This window comes from Panthera uncia (genome assembly GCF_023721935.1).
Source record: "Panthera uncia isolate 11264 chromosome A1 unlocalized genomic scaffold, Puncia_PCG_1.0 HiC_scaffold_17, whole genome shotgun sequence".
In the NCBI taxonomy this organism is placed as follows: domain Eukaryota; kingdom Metazoa; phylum Chordata; class Mammalia; order Carnivora; family Felidae; genus Panthera; species Panthera uncia.
Window position 1 is genome coordinate 51,164,217 of NW_026057577.1, and position 21,779 is coordinate 51,185,995.

At 38.8% G+C, this 21,779-nt stretch overlaps 3 protein-coding genes across 8 annotated transcripts in view; 1 reads left to right on the plus strand and 2 right to left on the minus strand.

Moving 5' to 3' along the window:
• Window positions 1–1,293: 1,293 nt before the first annotated feature.
• Window positions 1,294–17,472, minus strand: AK6 (adenylate kinase 6). Of its 4 annotated transcripts, none has more exons than XM_049649596.1 (5): window positions 17,324–17,472; window positions 15,233–15,325; window positions 5,580–5,638; window positions 5,334–5,479; window positions 1,294–1,560 (listed from the first exon to the last, which is right to left on the minus strand). In XM_049649596.1, the coding sequence occupies exons 1-5, from the start codon at window positions 17,448–17,450 to the stop codon at window positions 1,368–1,370; spliced, it is 618 nt and encodes a 205-aa protein (XP_049505553.1). In that variant the 5' UTR covers window positions 17,451–17,472; the 3' UTR covers window positions 1,294–1,367. The 4 variants fall into 4 exon arrangements, with proteins under 4 accessions (XP_049505553.1, XP_049505554.1, XP_049505557.1 ...); XM_049649597.1 differs by having other exon boundaries at window positions 17,287–17,374; XM_049649599.1 differs by having other exon boundaries at window positions 1,460–1,594.
• On the minus strand, window positions 13,389–15,325 carry TAF9 (TATA-box binding protein associated factor 9). Its single transcript, XM_049649595.1, has 2 exons — window positions 15,233–15,325; window positions 13,389–14,421 (listed from the first exon to the last, which is right to left on the minus strand). The coding sequence occupies exon 2, from the start codon at window positions 14,402–14,404 to the stop codon at window positions 13,607–13,609; it is 798 nt and encodes a 265-aa protein (XP_049505552.1). The 5' UTR covers window positions 14,405–14,421; window positions 15,233–15,325; the 3' UTR covers window positions 13,389–13,606.
• A 123-nt stretch (window positions 17,473–17,595) lies between the features above and the next one.
• RAD17 (RAD17 checkpoint clamp loader component) overlaps window positions 17,596–21,779 on the plus strand; it is a 38,072-nt gene continuing 33,888 nt past the window's right edge. The window contains exons 1-3 of one of the 3 annotated variants that reach the window (XM_049649585.1): window positions 17,596–17,771; window positions 18,087–18,135; window positions 19,016–19,119. In XM_049649585.1, coding sequence (XP_049505542.1) covers window positions 19,078–19,119 — 42 coding nt within the window. In that variant the 5' untranslated portion in view covers window positions 17,596–17,771; window positions 18,087–18,135; window positions 19,016–19,077. The other 2 variants (XM_049649583.1, XM_049649584.1) reach the window with 2 other exon arrangements.

Genomic DNA, 21,779 nt, shown 5'->3' on the forward strand with positions numbered 1-21,779 from the left:
CCCTTGATTTCGGCTCAGGTCATGATCTCATTGGCATGAGATCGAGCCCCACCCCATGTTGGGCTCTGCATTGGGTGTAGATCCTGCTTGAGATTCTTTCTCTCCCTCTCTGCCCCTCCCCTGTGCTCTCTTATTTTTTTGTTTTGTTTTGTTTTGTTTTAAAGGTTTATTTATTTCTTTAGGGGGGCAGGGGCAGAGAGAGGGAGACACAGAATCCAAAGCAGGCTCTAGGCTCTGAGCTGTGAGCACAGAACCCAACGCGGGACTTGAACTCACAAACCGCGAGACCATGACCTGAGCCAAAGTCGGACACTTAACCGACTGAGCCACCCAGGGCCCCCACGCTCTCTCTCTTAATAAATAAACAAACAAGTAAATAAATAAAAATTTTAAAAAACACATAAAGTAAAATTTTATCTTAATTTGAAAGAATAGGGAGGTCTGTATGTTATGAGATGATATACTCTCCAAAATATATTAAATGAAAATAAGAAGATACAGAAGAGTGTATATAATATGCTACCACATGCTTAAAGCAACTAAAGTACACAAACATACATACTTTGTGGGCATAAAATCTCTCCATCTCTCCAAAAGAGACTTAGGAAACCAGAAACATTACTTCTTAAAGGGAGGGGACCTGGGGTGGCTGAAGAATAAGGGGTGGCCTGGAAGGGAAACCTACCTTTCCAGTATACCCTTTTGTACCTTCCAGTTTTTGTAGAGTATAAGTATTACCATTTCTTTGTGTGTGTGTGTGTGTGTGTGTGTGTGTGTGTGTGTGTTTGAGATGGGGGGAGGGGTGAGTGGGGGAGAGGGGCAGAGAAAGAGAGAGAGAGAGAGAGAGAATCTTCAGCAGACTGCACACTCAGCATGGAGCCCTACACGGGGCTTAATCCCATGACCCTGTGATCATGACCTGAGCTGAAATCAAGAGTCAGAAGCTCAACTGACTGAGCCGCCCAGGAGCCCCTGTGTGTTTGTTTTTTAAGCAAAGAAATAAAAATGAAAAACTCTGATGTTTTATCTTCAGTCTTAACTTTTACTTTAAGGGATCACTTTTACTTTATTCTGCAATGAACTTAAAAGATAGCCACCCATGTGGTCAGATTTATTTATTCTTTAGCTGTTGAAGCATTTAAAATGAACAGTTTTTACTATCAATCCTTAATGATATTATATATACTATACTTGAGACTTTTGCTTTCTCATGGAGAAAGAAAGCCCACACATAAACCTTTAGGCCATCCATCTACTAGTCTTGCAGCTCAATTTTAATAAAAAAACTTTACCGACAATTGGACAATTTATTCAATATGGCAGAGATATAACAAGAGTGGTTGTAAAGTGGCTAGTAGTCTTGTAAATCAGGAGCTATGATCCTTAATCCACTGCTCAATCCACTTCAATATCTGATTGATGTTATCCTCTAGATCTTCTGGTTTATTGCTGGGCAGCTGATGTACTATTTCTTCCTTGTAGGATGCTAATGCTTCTTCATAAAGAACTTGAAAAATTTCACACTGAATATTATCTTTTAGTTTCTTCTCATTATAACCCCTGGAAGGCAATGGGAAGATAAAAAAACAGCAAACTGAATGGCATTAACTGGAGTTTTAGGAACACAAGAGAAACCGGACACTTTTAAATACATGAAATATCATGCAAAAATACTCCTTGTAGTCTATTTATTTAAATAAAATAGACTGGCACCTGTAAATATGAGACTTTTTTTTTATTTATTTTTTGATGTTTATTTATTTTTGAGCGAGAGACAGAGAGTGAACAGGGGAGGGGAAGAGAGAGAGGGAGACAAAGAATCCGAAGCAGACTCCAGGCTCTGAGCTGTCAGCAGAGAGCCTGACATGGGACTCAAACCCATGAACCATGAGATCATGACCTGAGCCAAAGTCGACTGAGCCACCCAGGTGCCCCAATATGAGACTTTTTAAAATATATAAGGTTTATTGAGAGACAGAGAGAGAGCATGAGCAGGGGAGGGGCAGAGAGAGAGGGAGAGAGAGAAAATCCTAAACAGGCTCTGAACTGTCAGCAAAGAGCCCAAATGCAGGGCTTGATCCCATGAACTGTAAGCTCATGACCTGAGCCCAAGTCCTATGCTTAACCAACTGAGCCACCCAGGTGCCCTGAGAGACTTTTTTGACAAGAAGTTAAAACTAATATCCAATGTTTAGGTTTGTCTTAATTTCAGCCCCCAAAATTTGTCATCCATTTCATTAGCAAACATATCTACCTATCTCAAGCCAGATATTGAGCTATGAGATAAATAAGAAGTGTAGAGCTTTGGTCCTAGATTTCAAAAGAAATTAGAGGAATTAAGATATAGACAGATAAAACAACGAGGTAGTGTATAAAAATGAAATACTTATGGGGGGCCCCTGGCTGGCTCAGTGGGTGGAGCATGCAACTCCTGATCTTGGGGTTGTAAGTTCCAGCCCAGTGTTGGGTGTAGAGATTAGTTAAAAAATAAAATCTTAAGGGTGCGTGGGTGGCTCAGTCAGTTAAGTGTCTGACTCATCATTTCAGCTCAGATCATGGTCTCACGATTCACGAGATCGAGCCCCACGTTTGGCTGTGTGCCAACAGTGCAGAGCCTGCTTGGGATTCTCTGTCTCCCTTTCTTTCTGCCCTTTCCCAGCTCACACTTGCCCTCTCTCAAAATAAATAAACTTTACAAAAAATAAAAAAATAATATTAAAAAAATTAAATACTTCTGATAGGAACACTATATACTAATTGGGTACTTGATCATACAGATAGATGTATCTGTGCTTTACCAATTCCAAAGATGTAAAAAAAAATTAACTTACATCATCTTTAGGCAGATATGTAAATTAGCCAACTAATTAATTAGCTAATGAAAAAGATTTTTAAAAATTCATATTAGTTCAACCTTGTAACAATCAAGAGTAAATTGAATTACTTATGGGGTGCCTAGATGGCTCAGTCAGTTAAGCATCTGACTTCAGCTCGGGTCATGATCTCACGGTTCGTAGGTTTGAGCCCTGCATCTGGTCCTGTGCTGACAGCATGGAGCCTGAAGCCTGCTTCAAGTTTTGTGTCTCCCTCTGTCTCTGTCCCTCCCCCACTCACACTCTGTCTCTCTCAAAAATAAACATTTAAAAAAAAAGTAAATCGAACTACTTAAGGATGATTAACTATATGAAAACATAACCAACAGAATGAGAGAAAATTTTTGCAAATCATATATCTGATAAGGGATTTGCATCTAAAATACACAAAGAACTCTTACAACTTAATTAAGAAGGAAGCATAACCCAATAAAAAACTGGGCAAAGGGTCTGAAGAGCTATTTCTTCCAAGAAGACAGACAAATGAGCAATAAGTACATGAAAAGATGCTCAATATCATTAGTGATCAAGGAAATGCAAATCAAAACCACAATGAGATACTACTTCATACCCACTGGGATGGCTACAATGAAAAGACATAACAACTGTCCACGAGAATGTGGAAATACTAGAGCCTTCAAACACTGCTCTTAGGAAGGAAAATTGGTAGAGCCACTTTGGCTAACAGTCTAACAGTTCCTCAAAAGGTTGAACATGGAGTTTATTACCCAGCAATCCTATTCTTAAATTTCATATCCAAGATAATTGAACACATAATGTCCACATAAAATCACAGGCACGAATATTCACAGCAGTATTATTTACAATAGCCAAAAAATGGAAAAGACCCAAATGTCTATATTCTGGTAAGTGGATAAAAACGAAGTATTGATACATGCTGCAACATAGATGAACTCTGAAAACATTAGGTTAAATAAAAGAAACCAGACACAGAAGATCATGTACTGTAAGATTTCTTTTACATAAAATGTCCAGAATAGGCAAATCCAAAAGAGACAGAAGGTCAATTACTGGTTGCCTAGGGCCAGGGGACTGAGAGGAAATATGGGGAGTGACTGCTAATGGGCACAGGTTTTGGGGGAGGAGGGAGACAATGAACATTTTCTAAAATTGGCTGTAGTAACAGATGCATAATTCTGTGAATATACTAAAAACAAATGTGTATACTTCTAATGGGTGAATTGTATGTATGTGAATTTAGCTCAGTAAAGCTGTTATTTTTTTTTAAGGTGATCGATTACTTTGTAACTTTTTCAATGGCTAAAAACAAGACAAGCTCTCTCAAATTTTTTCATATCTTAGTCTTTGGCTCTTTATATAAAACAGAAATCTTTTTTTTAAGATTTTATTTTTAAGTAATCTCTATACCAAAGGTGGGGCTTGAACTTACAACCCCAAGATCGAGCACAGCATGCTCCACTGACTGAGCCGGCCAGGTGCTCCAAAACAGTAAATTTCTTCTTTTACAGATTTTAAGTAATCTCAACACCCAATATGGGGCTTGCACTTAAAACCCTGAAATCAAGAGTTGCATGGTCTACCAACTGAGCCAGCCAGGTGCCCCAAAACAATAATTTTTAATAAAAAATTTAAATTGTTTGGTTTGCAGAAAGGAATGTGTACCAATTGGTCTCCATTACTTCTCTGTTAAAACACTGTTAATGTCTTTTCTCTGCCTAAAAAAGACGATTACGGTTTTAGGTCTAGCTCCAACTTTCCCCATATATTTGCTACTATACTCCTTGGTGTAAGGATTTTACAAGTATCCTATCCAGTGATGGTTAGTCAGAGCTGACTACTGTCATTGAGAACTACGAATTCTAAACCTGAACTTAGGGAAACTTTTGAAGCGTTCCTTCTGAGATTGCCCCATAAATCCTCTAGAACCTCCATCTTCCTACAGCTTGACTCAAAAGACAATGGAAAAATGTTTCCCATAAAAATTCCTCTTTTTTGTTTATTCTGGATTAAGTCTGATGCTCTCTTGGAGGGGCCAACTCAAAATATATTTTAAAGGTTGGAAATGTTGATTTATCTTGTCAGTTTTTCATAAACTTTCCCATTCATGTTGTGCGGATATTTTGAGCGGGTAATGTACATTCAGCAGTCAGAGTATGTTACTGGCTTGGTTGTTTTCCCAGGAAGGTTTTACATTAAGGAAACATCATGACTAAATAGAGTTGCTGTTACGGTATATTTTATTTAAACTGTCAGTTGCAGTATTCATTTACTCAGTTATAAACTATTACCTGTATTTTACAAATGTATCTTTTTCTCTTAGATTCAGAGCGCTGGTACCATACAGACTTGGTTTATAATGAGAGACCAATAGTCACATATTCGAAAGGAATCCTTTATCATGGTTGTACTGGCTAATTTCAGGAATCTGAATAAAGGGTTATATCATACTTTAAGAATTCAGTGTTTTTCCTTTCTTACCTTGTTTCAAGTCTTTTGTACAATACACTGTTATCTGCTCGCAGCACAAAAACTATATGAAACCAGCGTTCAGGGAAGAAATCACAACCATGGTAATCAACAATAACTCCACCTTCACTCATTTGGTTTTCTAATTCATCAACTACCTGTAAGAAAGGGACAGAAAGAAGGCTCCTTTTTAAAAAAATGAGGTCAACTTTCCTATTAAATTTTAAGAAGTATACTTTATAAAAAACTTGTACTTACTCTATCTTCATCTAAAATGGGGCAATCATACTCTTCATCATAGCCATCATATAACTGCCCTAAAAGAGATTTACACTGGCTTATTAAACTAGTATTTTATAAGTCACTGTCAGTAATTTTCAATTAATTTTAGACTTTAGGAAAGGAAATATACCATCAATTACTCTTTGAGAGACTAGAGAGGGCACTAACAGACAGCAGATGTCACACGGACACCAAATGTAAAGAGCAATGCTGATTAAATCAGAATTTTACCTAGAGGGAAACTTGGATAGCAATATATCTGATACAATTTTAGCTATCAAAATTGAAACCAACTAAAAAAAATGAATGATTTCAGAATTTGTGGGACTAATAGAAGAGGACTGCATTATTTTTGTTGAGCTATTTGGTGGGAAGAGGGGACACAGGGATACAGACACTCGCACACATTAACAATAGATTATCAAATATTTTAGGCTAAGGAGATGGAACTTAGTAGAACCAACAGCAGTTTCTCAATTCTAAAAATGAGCCCTCAGTCACACAGGTCCCATCTTCGTGGGGTCTGGGAAAGGAGAGTCAGTTTGACCCAAGTGCTCCTGAACAGTATTTTTACTTCTAGATTTCCAGGATCCTCAAAACCCATGGGTCAAATAAACATTTCAGGAGGCAAAACAAGAATGATGGGCAGTTATAAAGAAGGCAGATTTAAATCTCATGTAAGAATTTTCCAACAAATCAAAGCTGGCTTTCAAAGGAAGTCTTGCTTTAGAAGGTGAGACATAATCCTATGCTCACCTAAATCTCTAAGAAATATGTAATAAGGCTTAGACCATCCTTTGAGCCATCTCTAAGAGCATGCTATAGTCCTCCCACATCTTTCCCTTCAATATTTTGGCACAGGTTAAAATTAGGTTAAAATGAGCATGAGTTCTGAAGTAATAAAAGGGTAGTTCTGAGGGTCAATGGGAGGCACAGAGACAGTTGCAACTTTTTGTCCTGCCAGGACAGTGTATGGACTCATTCTGGCCACGTGAGCACCTCTCAAGCACCTCCCTGTGCCATCTGCTTCCCTGGATTACTGCGCAATTACCAGATACTCTAGCTAAAAAAATTAAACTGCCTTGGTATTGGGAAAACTGGATAATGATTTACAAATAATCTAAATCCTGTATACTATAAACTGGATTAAAGAGCCAATTGTTTAATTCAAAGACAATTAGCGGAAAATTTAATCTGTAAAGGAATGATTCATTTGAGTTTGTTCATTTTAAAACACATAAAATGCTAAATCTCTGTTCAGTGAAAAATAATGTAGCAATAAAAACAACTACTGGGAGAAATTTTTATAGTAGGACAAAGGCCTGAAATGTAGATTACATAATGACCTTCAAAATCAAGATTAAAAATACGTACCTTAACAAAAAGGAATTCACACACAATGAAAATAATTAATAAACATACGATGAAAATATGTTGGACTTTCCCGGCTATTAAAGAAATATAAAATTACCCTTTTTATGCCTGTTGCATTAATCATATATGTATATAATAAATTGGAAATGTATTTCAAAAATAATTTTAGGGGTGTCTGGGTTGAGTGTCCAACTTCGGCTCAGGTCATGATCTGATCAGTTCACGGGTTTGAGCAGTGCGTCCGGCTCTATGCTGTCATCATGGAGCCGGCTTCAGATCCTCTGTCTCCCCCTCCCTCTGTACCTCCCCACTCACACTCTCTTAAAAATAAATAAGACATTTAAAAAATAATTTTAAAAATAAAAATGTCATATCCATTCATAGATTTCCTCTACCATTTAATTTCTAGCCAGAAAAAATTTTAAGTGATAAACATTCAACAATAGGAAAAACTTATATCTCGGTTTACTAGTTTGATGAAATATTATGTAATTAAAGTTAAGAAAATAAATATTAGGTAGTATTATGTAGTATGGACTAGGTCACACATGATAAATGCTTATGACACAAAGGGTAAAACATAAAAAGCAGAATTCAAAGTTGTAATAGAGCCAAAGATCAGAAATACAAAAATGGAAATAAATTAGGATTTGGAGTACTTTTTTGGTGTATTATTTTTACAATGCCACAAAATCTAATACCTACTGTTGATTCCATACTATGTAGGAATCTGCAGTAGATAAATACTGAGGTTCCTTCATATTTTAAATCCTTAACTCTCAAGACTAGTGAAATCGTTAAAAAATATGCTATCTAAAATAGAGACAACCACTGCAATATTGAGTTAGAATTAAAGTCTTTATACCGCAGTGCTGAAATGCAGGATTTCTTAAATCATGTTAATGTAGTTGAATAGTGTAATCCAACCTTTAAAACATTCATTTCAAAAAACACCTATCAAATACCTACCATGTATAAGTGCCTGTAGGGATAATAAGGATTTAATAATGAGCAAAATGACCAAGAAGGCAAACGTAGTCTTTCCCTTAAAGAGTTTACAATAAAATTAGAGAGGACAAAGTAACCTGGAAATTATAATAGGATAATACTTTAAACGTGGAACATTAGGGAAGGCTTCCTGGAGGAAGTGACTTTTAAGTGGAGACTTGAAGCAGGTACCTAGGGAAAAAAGGTAGGGATGACTATTTTCAACAGAGAAAAACGATATTCAAAGGCAGAATTAAGAGGGCAAGACTTAAGGGAGGGAAAGTTTCTTAGACTATGTATAAAATAGGTGATAAAGGGTCAGGTAAATTGAGGCCAGATCAAAAAGGGTTGCAGAGTTAGACTTAATCTAAGGCAAAGTAAAATCATTAAAACATTTTAAGCCTGAAATGACAGGATCAATTACAAATTTTTAAAAATTATTTTGGTTTCTCCATAGAGAATAAGTTAGAAGGAAGCAAATCCAGAAACAGGGATACCAGATCAAGGCTACTGCAGAATTTTAGGTGAGTGATAATTATAACCTGTACCATAGGGAATGGAGAAATGGATTCTAAAGTTCATTTTAGGGGCGCCTGGGTGGCTCAGTCAGGTAAGCGTACAGCTCTTGATTTCGGCTCAGGTCATGATCTCATGGTTTGTGAGATCAAGTCCTGCATTGGACTCTGCACGGGCAGAGCAAAGCCTATTTGGGATTCTCTCTCTCTCCCTCTCTCTCTCTGCCCCTCCCCGGCTTGTGCTTGCTCTCAAAAAGAAAAAAAAAGAAAAGAAAAAAGAAAATCCTTTAAAGTTCATTTCAAATTTCATGGGGCCCCTGGTGACTCAGTCGGTTGAGCATCCAACTTTGGATCAGGTCATGGTCTCTGAGTTCGGGAGTTCGAGTACCGCATCAGGCTCTCTGCTGTCGGTGCAGAGCCCCCTTGGCACCCTCTGTCCCCCTCTCTCTGCTTCTCCCCCACTTGTGCCCTCTAGCTCTTAAAAATAAACATTAAAGGGTGCCTGGGTGGCTCAGTTAGTTGAGTATCCGACTTCGGCTCCAGTTATGATCTCACGATTCGTGGGTTCGGGCCCCGTGTCATGCTCTGTGCTGACAGCTCAGAGTCTGGAGCCTGCTTCGGATTCTTTGTCTCTCTCTCTCTCTAGCCCCTCCCCTGCTCATGCTCTGTCTGTCTCTGTCTCTCAACAATAAATAAATGTTAAAAAAAAAAAAAAAGTTAAAAAAAAACATTTTTAAAAAAGTTCATTTCAAATTTCTGAAAAAAACGGAAAAACGTATGCTACTTTATTATTTTTTTATGTATGCCCTTTACAAAGTTTCAGTTGGAAGTCAAATTTAGAGCTAAGTACAGGATCCTAATCTAGAAACGATAAAAAGGCTTGAATTGATTAACCTACCAAAAGCTTAGAAAATTCAACTTTCTCAACAAAGTTTTAGGATTTAAAGTTAGTTGCAGAAAACAAATTGTGGGGCCAAAGTTAAATGGCTTAAGTTCTTACCTCAAAAGATCTTCCTACCTGTTGTTAGTCAAGCAATAAAATCATTACATTTTAACTGCCCTCCTAGAGTTTATACTCACATGAAAGCTGTTCTTTAATGATGTTGGATGCTAGCTATTTCATTGCTATTGCCAATATTTAAAACATTTTCAGATTTCTTACTTTGTACTTTTTTTTTTTTTTTTTAAGTAAGCTCCATGCCCAATGTAGGGCTTGAACTCACAACCCTGTGATCTTGAGTCCCATGCTCTACAGACTCGGCCGGCCAGGCACCCCCTCCCCAACCACCTGATTTCTTACTTTGAAAAGTTTACCACATTTACCTCAATCCAACAAGAAGCTTATAACTGTAATGCAATTAGTACAAGAAGCTAATTGGTTTAGAAAGATATAGTGCTTTGATACCTGACCTTTTATGTAGAGAAAAGCACAATAAATCCTTAGAGAAGTTAGTGAGCACCAAAGATGTGACATTTGAGTTGGGTCTTTCTCTCTTTTTTTAAGAATCTCAAGCACGATCCATGCTTAGTGCAGAGCCTGGCGCAGGACTCCATCCCACGACCCTGGGATCATGACCTGAGCGGAAATCAAGAGTCAGCCACTCAACTGACTGAGTCACCCAGGCGTCCCCCTTGAGTTGGGTCTTTTAAAGAGTTGTTTAAAAGGCAGATAAAAAAAAAAAAAGGCAGATAAGGGCATCTCCAGGTAAAGGGAACAGCACTTGTAAAGACCTGGAGGTCAATTCCCAGTGAGGAACAAGCGTACTGTGCGCAGAATGAAGGGAACCTAGGGGAGTGGCTGCAGGTAAGGCTAAAGGTAAACTCAAACCAGTTCATAATCCACACATTACAGATGATGGACTTTATCAGAAAAAGCTCAAGTCTTGTTTATTCCCTCTCCCTCTTCTTTATAAAGGACATAATAATGGCATAGAAGAGGAAAAGATACTAAAGAGTAGGAGATTCAGGAGAAATGGGCTTGAAAATAGGATAGGGATACCATAGGGATTTTTCAGGCAAACCATCAAGATTTACGGGGCAAGTGGATCTGTGTTAGCATGTTTGTGTTTCTATGTAAGGGGAACAAGAATCAAGCATGAGCAAGTAGTCAGGATTTCAGAGCATGTGCTTCTTAAATGTTTTAGTTTGTGAAAAGGTCTGGCAACTGTCAAGAAGGTGATTACCTTTAGTAGGTGTCTAGAAACTGGGATCTTGAAAAAAAAATTTTTTTTAACGTTTATTATTGAGAGACAGAGACAGAGCATGAGCATGGGAGGGGCAGAGAGAGAAGAGGAGACACAGAATCCGAAGCAGGCTCCAGGCTCTGAGCTGTCAGCAGAGCCCGACACGGGGCTCAAACTCATGGACTGTGAGATCGTGACCGGAGTCGAAGTTGGACACTTAACCGACTGAGCCACCCAGGTGCCCTGAAACTGGGCTCTTTCAAAAGGGAGTAACTAGTCCAGAGTGAATGAGATTACTAAAGGGAGGGGCAAAACTACAATACAGCTGCAGTGAAATTATGGGGGAAGACGTGTATGTAGGAGGATCACATGCAGACTGGGAGACAGCAGTGCTGGAGGGGCCACCAGGGAGGTTAGCTTCAGAGCCTTCCAGGGGTAGCTTCCAGTGGAGGGAAAAAAATGGGATAAAGAGGTTAGAGTGGGGATACCAAGCGTTTTCTGTAAAAGGCCAGATAGCAAACACTTCATGCTTCGTGCGCTAGTCTTCAGCTAATGTGGTTTCTATAAAAAACAGCAGTTTGTCGACAAACTCCTGGATTAGAAAGAGATCAAGATTTTAAGTGCTGAGGGCTCAGCTATGCATAACAATGTTCCAAATGGACCCAACGTTAATAGAATTATATCACTTTGTCTAGACATATGGGGATCCTGGGGTTTATGAGCAGAGGCTGAAGACTGATAAACTTGTGGCAGGAAAATTAAGGATGCTGTTAAGTAATTAAGTGATTGCATAAGGGAAAGGAAGAATCTGAGACTGGAGTAACAGGGTAAAAAAGCATTCTTAGCCATACCATATTTAGGACTCCCCATTTTATTAAGCTTAATTCCTTACCTAATTTTTCCTACCTTGGTTCCACATGGCATAAGTCTCTTACAAATGATATAGCAACTCAACAGGGTTACTAGAATGGCAATAAATTCTATTTAGACAGATTTATTTAAAACAAGTGGGTTGTTTTTGGTCTTATTGCTTTATAGCAGGGTTCTCAATCTCAAATACTGACGTTTTGAGCTTGATAATTCCTTTATGGGAATGGAGGGTTATTCTGTGAATTGTGGGATGTTCAACAGAATCCCTGGCTTCCACTCCAGTCATGACTACTGAAAGTATTCAGAAATTGCCAAAAGTCCCCTGAAAGGCAAAAATCACACCTAGTTGGGAACCACTCCTTTACAGATGATTACATGGTTTCTCTTAAAATACATCACTATTTGAGAAAAATGAACAGGTAGGGGTCTCAGTATATTTTCTAGTTAAGATTTTCAGATATATTCAAATAGCATCTGGAGAAAAGAACAATCTGGTACATTATGAAAAACCTTATAGAGTACTTTATCTAACACCATGTTAAGAGAGACCAGAAATCCTTTATCCGGCGTTATGGGAGAAGTGGGGGAACCCAAGGCTTAGATTCTATCTTATGAAACAACCTCATCAATAAAATTCAGAGGACATTTGGGACTATATACTCCATTAGGTGTACATACACTGGCTAAAAGTGTTGAGTACAAGTACACCAGGAACCAATCGTCTAGTGTTATTATTCCTCTCATACTATTCGTGATAAATTATATAGCAACTTCATTACATTTAGAAATGTTAAAGTCAGTGGGTAAGATAAACTGGAAGACAAGACTGAAACTGACAACTGTATGGGACTGTGAAATCACTTGTCAAATTCAACAGGCAAAGGAAGAAAACCAGATTTTATATAGGTATAAAATGGGGAGACTGACTAGCCTTGTACAACAGCAAATAAATACCTAAATTTTATGAACTATAAATACCAGACCTGGATTAAAATATCACCATGAGTGAAATCTGGATGGCTCAGCAGTTAAGCATCTGATTCTTGGTTTAGGCTCAGGTCATGATCTCATGGTCATGGGATGGAGCCCCACATCAGGCTCCAGGTTGAGTGTGGAGCCTCTTTGGGATTCTCTCTCTCCCTCTCTCTCTCTGCCTCTCCCTTAGTTGAGTGTGTACGCATGCACTCTCTCAAAACACTGAAAAAAAATATGAGCATGATACTTACAGCATCAAGAATATGACAAAGCTAAGATGTACAAAACTGACCTGCAAAAAAGGATACTGGGGAAAAAAAGATATTGGGGGGAGGCAAGTGAGCAAGGGGCAGAGAATCCCAGGAGCAGCAGGAGCTGGGGGGTGAGGGGGAGGGAGGAAGGGAGAGAGAGAACGAGAACATGGGGCTCACCTGAAGCAGGGCTCATACGACGTCGGGCTCAAGCTCACCAACCATGAGATCATGAGCTGAGCCAAAGTCAGATGCTTAAGGACTGAGCCACTCAGGTGCCCTACTGGAAAAAATTTTTTTGCAATTTTAAAGTGGAACGATAATGGGAGACCCATCAAAGGTCCTTAAATACAACCAAAGCGATAAAAAAATAGGACCTAGGAAGAAGTTAATAATTGACAGATTATTCATCAAAACAGATGAAGTGGTCTCTCCAAAAGAGACACGGTTCTATGAGACTGACTTATACACTAGGGATCATACTGTGATCTAAACATCTGAACACACCAGAAGTAACACTCTAGTGGTAATGAATAGGCCACAACAACTTCAAGTTGTTGTAAGGGTTATTCCTGTTGGTGACACAAAGAAAACTGCTTCTAAAAACATAATTGCCAAAGTACCAACAAATTGATGAACAACTTTATTTTTTACACTTGAAGGCTGATGAAAAACCATTACTAATCCTATTAAAGAAAATCCAACAACTCAGAGAGGGTAACTATATTTACTCATTAAATACAATTTACATGTTCTACAACACAACATGAAAACACCCAGCATGCATGTTTAATCTCAGTACAATGGATTCAAGACCAAGTACACATGTTACAAGCATCAAAGCTAGATTACAAATTATCATAGTCATCATCATCGTCGTCATCATCATCATCATCATCTTCTCGTTTTCTTTTCAATGCATTTGCTGATTCATTGGCAGTATTTTGTGATGACACCATGTTAGTGGTTATAAGAATGTTCTTGGACCCAATTAATGATGGGTTAATTAGAACATTCTGAACTGCAGATGTTGCAGGAATTGATGCTTTTACAGTTGGGGACTGTGAAGTGGGCATCTGTACTGTAAACCTTTGCCCTGTGAGGGACATTGGAGTCCCTACTTTAGTTGACACAGACATGGTTTGTGGGGTTGGCGTGCCAAGCGTGGGAGTACTTGGTCTGCTAGTAACTGAACCAACACTTAACCGCGGAACTGTTATTCTTCCCGCAGAAGTAGATGCCTTTTTTTGTAAAGACTTAAGTCTATAGTTTGGAGCAGTCAAGCAATATCTATCAGGTGGCAACCTGGGGCCTGAATATGGCTTGATTAAGGGCAAAGGAGTTTGATTTCTTTGCCTTGCAATATCTAATAAAAAATCTCTTGGGGGAGGAGAGGTAAAAGACTGATCAGCACGACACTGGATTGCCAATCGCACATCATCTGCATCAACAGTAGCTTTCTTAGCATGGCTTGAATAAATTTTTGCATCATCTAGAATTGTGGTCACATATCGGAAGGCAAACTCCAACATCTGATTTATAACTCTTGGCTCATATTCTGTAATCCCCATATCCTTCAGGATTTGTGCCATCATCTGTGCATCTTTCGGCATGCTCTTGGGAGAAGCCATCTTGCCAGAATCCATGATATCCGTTGATCAGACTTTAGATCATTTGAAAAAAATATGTACATTAGATCAAACCTGAAATAGTTACTTTAGTAGCAACTGTCAGGAACTTTCTAAATTTTAAATACTGTTAAAATTGTGAAAATATGTTTGAAATTTTTAAATATTAAATCTTTTTAATTTTAATGAGGCACACTTAAAAGTCCCCTTTACTTAAGTTTATGGAGTTTCCACCCTATCCAAATCATTACAGGATATACAAAAATGAAGACACAAATAAGGGAATGATAAAAGACTGGGGGAAACGGTAAAATAAATAAAAACATTTATCACTTCAGAATAATGTTCAGTTGTGTGCAGGCATGCAACTATCAAATGACTCTAAGAAAAAAAAGAACAGTCATGTCCTACTGACTTGAGTTCAAAATAATGTGTCCTTCCAGTGAGAGCAATATACTATCTCCACAGATACGCTTAGTAGTACCCACACTTAGATGTGTTTGTCCATCTCAAAAACATTCTCCCCAAATCCCATCTCTTCATGGAAATATTCCCAATTATTACCACTCAAAAAAAAAAAAAAACCCAAAACAAAACAAAAACAAAACGCAACAACAAAAAACTATTGGCCAAGAGGGCAGGGGAGGATGGGATGTAACAGCCAAAACAACCAGAACACAGTATTATACACTTATTTTCTCTTTCTATGGGTCCTCAACAGAGCATCAATTCCTTAAAAGCACTGTCTCTGCTTTTTGTACCTCTCACAAATATAGTACTAACTCCATTATCTACTCTCTTTAAAAAAACCAAAAAAACAAAAACTAGCACCAAAGTATCCCTTACCTTCTCGAGCTAAATCACCCACATTAATGTATTTCAGTCCTGATCTTGATGCAAGTTCTTTGCCTAGGGTGGTTTTTCCAACCCCTGGTGTACCTGTAAGACAAGCCACAGAAGAATACTGTTCATAAAATACTTATTAGACTTCAGCCAGCTATCTACCCTTCTTAAAGTGCTTAACAACTGAAATGAAAAATTTCCTAATTAGCAATCCTCCGTGAATTACTATACACTATGACCTAGTCAAAGTTACTCAAAGCCTGCTGGATAGCATAATCTCGCCAAGTATATCTGATCTATCAGGAGTAAGGCTTGGGTGATTCTGATACCAATTCACAGACTGCCTGCCACCATAACAGATACTCCAATAATAACACTAGTGATCTCAAATTACCATCGTTTACTTGCTTTCATTTTTAAAAAATGAAGAAATTAATTCGTGGAAAAAATTTAACCAGTGAGGGACAAATCTCATTTCCACTACTGGCTCCACTACCTCTTCCTTAGAGATAACCAGTGAAAAGCAGTTTCTTTTATCTTTCTCAAGAAATCCTAATGCATATGTGTTTGTGTATACACACGTGTATTTATATATATGGCAACCCATATATATACACATATGTGCATATGTATATATATATTACATATGTATTACACGCATTTTTATGTAATAAACACACCATACGTTCATTGCCTTTCAGATAAATAGCAGTACTAGGCATTGTTCTTCACTTTTCCTTTTTTTACATCTATTTTATTTCAAAATAATCAAATGTGTAATTTTCAGCTCAGAACAGGTTAGAGCCAGTGAAGTTATAAAACTTGGTCATTATAATAATTAAAGATAACAGAGACAAATCATGCCTCCATTTACAGGACAAGAACTTTTACAAGCCCACTGTAATACACCAAGTCTGAACCCTGGACTATCCTGTGTTTGTTTGTTTTTTCCTGGACTACTGTGTTTTCCCTAAAATGTTCACCTTTAGGTTTTTGACAGTACCGCTGGATACTAAAATACCAGGACCCTGGCTGACCCCAACAGTTCAGAAGTTGTAGTATCTTCCCCTAAGGAATCATAATAGGTAAACAGATTACTATCTGTAGCTTTCAAAAACTGACAAGACGTGGGCGCTGTCAACAAGATTATGTTTTGTTAAATAATAAACTTCTGCTTTGTTGCCAGGAAGAGCGTCTCAATTTTTGTGTTCCAACACCATCTACACCCATTTGACTTTTGCATGAATGCCCCATGATGCTATTAACTACAATTTAATAAACATTTAAACAGCTAACAATAGTCTTTAAAATCATAATGCGAAAGTTCAGTAGGCCTCCCGTATAACAAGCGCCCTGCATACGGGTACAAAGACCGAGAAGGGACGAAACTATCATCCCAGGAACTTTAGAGTGCATCTAAACAAGAGAAACGATCAGGGATGCTCAGTAGGTGCCTTTTCTTTTTGAAAGGAAAAAAAAAAAAAAAAAACCAGAAAAGAGCTTCTGACGCTAACTCAACGTACACAGCAAGTTAACCAAACTACGTCACAAATATCCGAACCCTTTTACCCAAAAGTGATTATTAGACACCAAGGAAAATGAAACATGGCCAAGAAAGGCCTAAGGACGAGGCATCTAGCATTAAATACAAAATGACTGCCTTACATTATCTCGCTTAAAACTCTAAACACAACCCTACCAAAGAAAAAAATCAACAGCCATTTTACAAACAAAAACCAGATTCCCAAAGATCCGGCAGAATCAGATTTCTTGCCAGAAAAGGGACCAGGACAGGTCTCTCTCTCTCTCTCTCTCTCTCTCTCTCTCTCTCTCCCTGAGCGAGCGCAGCCCAAAAGAATAACGTTCCCCGCCCCCACCCCGCCTCCCGCAACCGTCGGAGGACCAGGTCTCGAGGCCGGGACCACAGCCACGCCGCGCGGCCCTCCACTAGCCTCAAAACACCGAACGGCACGGCACCCTTTCTGGCGCCCGACGCCCCACAGCACTCAGGTCCGTGGCCTGCCCGCAGCCCAGCGCCTCCCCGCCGCGCGCCTGACCGGTGAGCAGGATGTTCGGAAGCAACATGGTCCTCACCGCGCTGGCTCTGGGCGCCTTGGCTCACGCACTCTACGCACGACAGGGAGGAGCCGAAAGGGGCGAGCTGCGGCAAGCGCCAGCGGCCTCGGGGTTCTCGAGGCCCTGCGCGGCGCTCGCGGCCCATCTCTACCGCCTAGTCACTGAACATTGGTTACCTGGCCTTCTATAGCACGTTTTCAGTGCAGTGTCCCAGGCTGGGGCACAGGTCAGGTCCGCGTTTCGTGTCAGGCAATGCGGTAGATGCCTAAGTCATAGGCGCCGTTGGCGGCCGCCCTTCTGCCTGTGTCGCGGAAGCGCCGACGGGTCTAAAAGGTCCCCGGGAGGCGGGACCTCTGAGAGGCTCGGCGTTGAGCCCGGGTAGGGCCAGGTGGTTGCCCTTTCGCTGGTGGAGAGCTTGGGCTCCTCCGCTCCTCTCCGCCCACGAGGGGGATGCAGCTCCCGGAAAGTAAGGCCGCCGCGGCTGCGGCTGTAGTGTATATATGTTCTAGAGACTCGAACCCATCTCTGCCTTAACGCCTCCCCGAGCTCTCTTAGCTCCTCCTCCCGACCTGCCCATCCCATTTGGAGATGAGAGGGTGGGGGTGCAGAACTCTGGCCTGGGGTCGGGGCACGCGAACGCATCTCGGCTGATTAGTAGCTTTGACGTTTGACGAATGTCTGGTCTTAGTATCTCCCCGCAGTGTGTGTGGCGGGGGGTGGGAGGGTGAGTAGGCCAGAAATATTCTTGAAGGTCTTTTCTACCTCTGACGTCTCATTTCAGGAAACTGGCATCCATCATCTGGGACAGTTACTTTTCTTTTTTAAAGGAGGTAATTGTCAGTCTTGTTTCCAAAGAGCGACCAGAGTCCTGATCGTAAAAACAGTCTGCATCTTTTATTTCGACCTGCCAGCTATATTTATCCAACAGGTGTTTTTTTCCACCTATGTATCTCTGAAACTCCAAAGCAAAAACCTATCTAATCATGAACAATTTGTGTGTGTTGGGGGGGGGGGGTGTACAGTTTGTTTTATCGTGTATGGAAGCTATTACACATATAAACTGTGTACATCCAAACCATAAAGCCCAATACACTTTCCAATTTATAAGTTTGCAGACCTTAAACTTTGCTTGTAGCTAATTTAAAATTGGTGAATTCACTAGTTTATATAAACATTAAAGAATTATTAAAGTCAGAAAATACAGTGTTACCCCCAAATTTCCTAGTATGTTCAATTAAGGAAAACAGTTACAGTTATTATACAGTTAGATTTAAACTCTTTTTCCAAAATAAGTGGAAGTATGAATTTGTTATGTGGTCAGTTTTTTTTTTTTTTTTTAATTTTGTGGGGAAAAAAAACCTGCAGTGGTAATTTAAAATGAAGGAAATTTTAATTTTCAGCATAAGAACACAAATAGAATTGTCTGATTTTTTTTAATGACAAAATGTGAAGTATGTGTTTTTTCTGTTTTCTCTAATATATTATTGAGTACATGTGAAAGACTACACTTAACACAAGTAGGTTATTTGACGTTGTAGTAATTGAAAGTACACTTTGTTGTAGCATTTTGACTTCGTTATATATATTTGCTATGTTATCTTTCACTAGTTTTTGAACTTCTCTTATACTGTTGATTACAATGGTGTATGTCACCATACCTCTATATTACAGTTTTTCCTATTTTGAAATTTTTTTCTTTTTTTTCTCTAGGTGAAGTATACTTTAATGTACTACAGGTTGTATACTACGGATGGGAACTATTAAAGTTTATAATGTCAAAAACTTTTCTTAGACCAAAGGTATCTTCCACAAAGGTATGACACACTAAAATGGCCATGTAATAATTGTCCAAAAAGAATGGTAAATTTTGTGTATGTTCTTAATGACTTATTATTGCCATCAAGGTAACAATGCCCAGTATGTGATGTAATTAATGATCTAAAAATTGTGATAGTAAGTTGTGAAGTGACTAAAACCACGACAATTTTAAAAAAGTGATTAAAATCTCAGTTGCAAAGAAAAGCCTGAAAACTCTTAAATGAAAGGTCAGTAGAAGAAAAAGAAATATATGAGTCTTAGTTGGTGTTAAAGCATAACAACAAGCCGTGCCTCTTAGAAACCTTAGTTCTCACTAAGGCTAGTGGGTAGAGTAGGTTGGGGGTCAGGTGGTATCATACTCATTTGCAGGGTACCTGTTTTCTAGTGGTGGGTCTTATTTTTCTCTGATCTTAAATAAGTGATTAAACTTTGCTCTTTCTCAGTCTTTTTTTTTTTTTCCCCAGTAGATGGGAGTCCACATTTATATAAGAAATAAAACTGTAAAGTGTATAAGTAACATGTAGATCAGAACTATGAGATCAGGGGTGCCTGGGTGGCCCAGTTATTTAAGGCTCTGATTTTGATTTCGGCTCAGGTCATAATTTCATGATTTGTGAGTTTGAGCCCTTGAGTGAGGTTCTCAGTGGCAGTGTAGAGCCTGCTTGGGATTCTCTTTCTGCCTCTCTCTCTGCCCCTCCCTTCCTCCTGTGCTCTCGCACAGTCGTTCTTTCTCTCTCTGTCTCTCTCTCTCTCTCTTAAAAATAAATATACATATAAGAAAATAGAATTACAGCGCCTGGGTGGCCCAGTCAGTTAAGCACCTGACTTCAGCTCACATCGTGATATCATGTGGTTTGTGAGTTCAAGCCTGCATTTGGGCTGTCTGCTATGAGTGCAGAGCCCATTTTGGATCCCTTGTCTCCCTCTCTCTCTGCCTCTCCCCTGATCTCAAAAATACATAAACATTAAAAAAAAAAAAAAAGAATTGCGATATCAGATTTGCTATCAAAAGGTTTACTATAGCAAATGATATTTTTACATACTCTTAAAATACAAGAAAAGAGCTAAAATTGTATTGCCACTAACAGTCTTGGAGAAGAGGAAATGAATTAGGTGGCTATGACTGAATTTTTTTCCCACAGGTCTTCATTCCTTTACCCACTGGTGATAATATTCCTAACTTTTTGTCCTTAAAGTGGGAGTGAAGTGTGACTTTCATTCCTAAAATACTTCTAAATCTCAACTTGCATTTCCTTAGCATTGTCTAATATGTGGTACACAACTATGGCTGAGTATTCAATGAAAATGTACCCTAGGTTTCCCCTTGTTAGCCAGCCAGGGAATTTCAAAAGCCAGTACTAAGCTAGGTTTTTCTAGATTTACACTGTAGGAATGTTAAGAAATTTCATCTTAAAAATTTTAGTTACTAAAAAGAACTTTTTAATACTCCCAAAAACTTTTAGGTTTTGTTTTTTTTTTAATGTTTGCTTATGTTTGAGAGAGCGCAAGAGCACACAAGCCAGGGAAGGGTGGAGAGAGAGGGACACAGGATCTGAAGCAGGCTCTGTGTTGTCAGCATAGAGCCCTTCGTGGGTCTCGATCTCACGAGTGTGAGATGATGACCTGAGCCGAAATTAAGAGTTGGACGCTTAACCAACTGAGCCGCCCAGACACCCCTAAATATTTTTAGGTTTAAATTGCTTAATTCGTCATTTTTCTCTGTGTATCCTTACAAAGGATTCTAAAGAAAAGTTGATGATAAAGGGAACTGTAGACAGACCAACAGTTTCTAGAGACCAGAAGCACCTGAGATAGAACTCACTGATTTTCCTGTTCTATTATCCCAATTCTGTTTTCCTAGACAAATCTAAGAAACAGATCATCCTCCTTGGAAAGCCTGCCTCCCTTTATTGAAAATAGTATTTGCTTTACAGGCTAAAGAGAAATATAATCAAGTCATAATTAGAAATTATTCATAGCGGGGTGCCTGTGTGACTCATTCAGTTGAGCATACGCCTTCATCTCAGGTCCTGATCTCACGGCTCATGAGTTGGAGCCCCACATTGGGCTCTGTGCTGGTAATGCTGCGTCTGCTTGGGGTTCTCTCTCTTACCTCTCTCTCTCTCTGAACCTCCCCCACTGGTGCTTTCTTTCTCTTTGACAATAAATAAACTTAAAAAAAGAACAAATTATTCATAGCATCAGGATTCTTAGACTGTACCTTCATAAAAGTCAAAGCTGATAAGGATTATTTGGATAAGTATGCAGTGGTTCTTAGTTTGTGAATGTATTAATCTGGTCAAGGCAGAAGTATCACTCTTCTTATGGTTAAAATATATATATTTTAACAGTCTATTTCCTTATTTAGTTTTGCTTCTTTTTTGGTACTTAGTTTTAATATTCTTGTTTTAGTCTACCAATGAGTTTAAGAATAATCAGTCTATTCTATACTGGGAATATTGTAATTAGTAAAAAGAATTACGTTTGTATTCTATATTCCTTTAGATGGCATTCATCATTATCTTGGTTAAGTGAACAAGTATGCATTTGTACCTAGCATGAAGTAAAAAAATAACTAATAGATATAAAGCCAGATTTACTTAAAGAATTAAGTTGTGAGATTTTTGTTTGAGATATTGCAAGTATATGAATATAT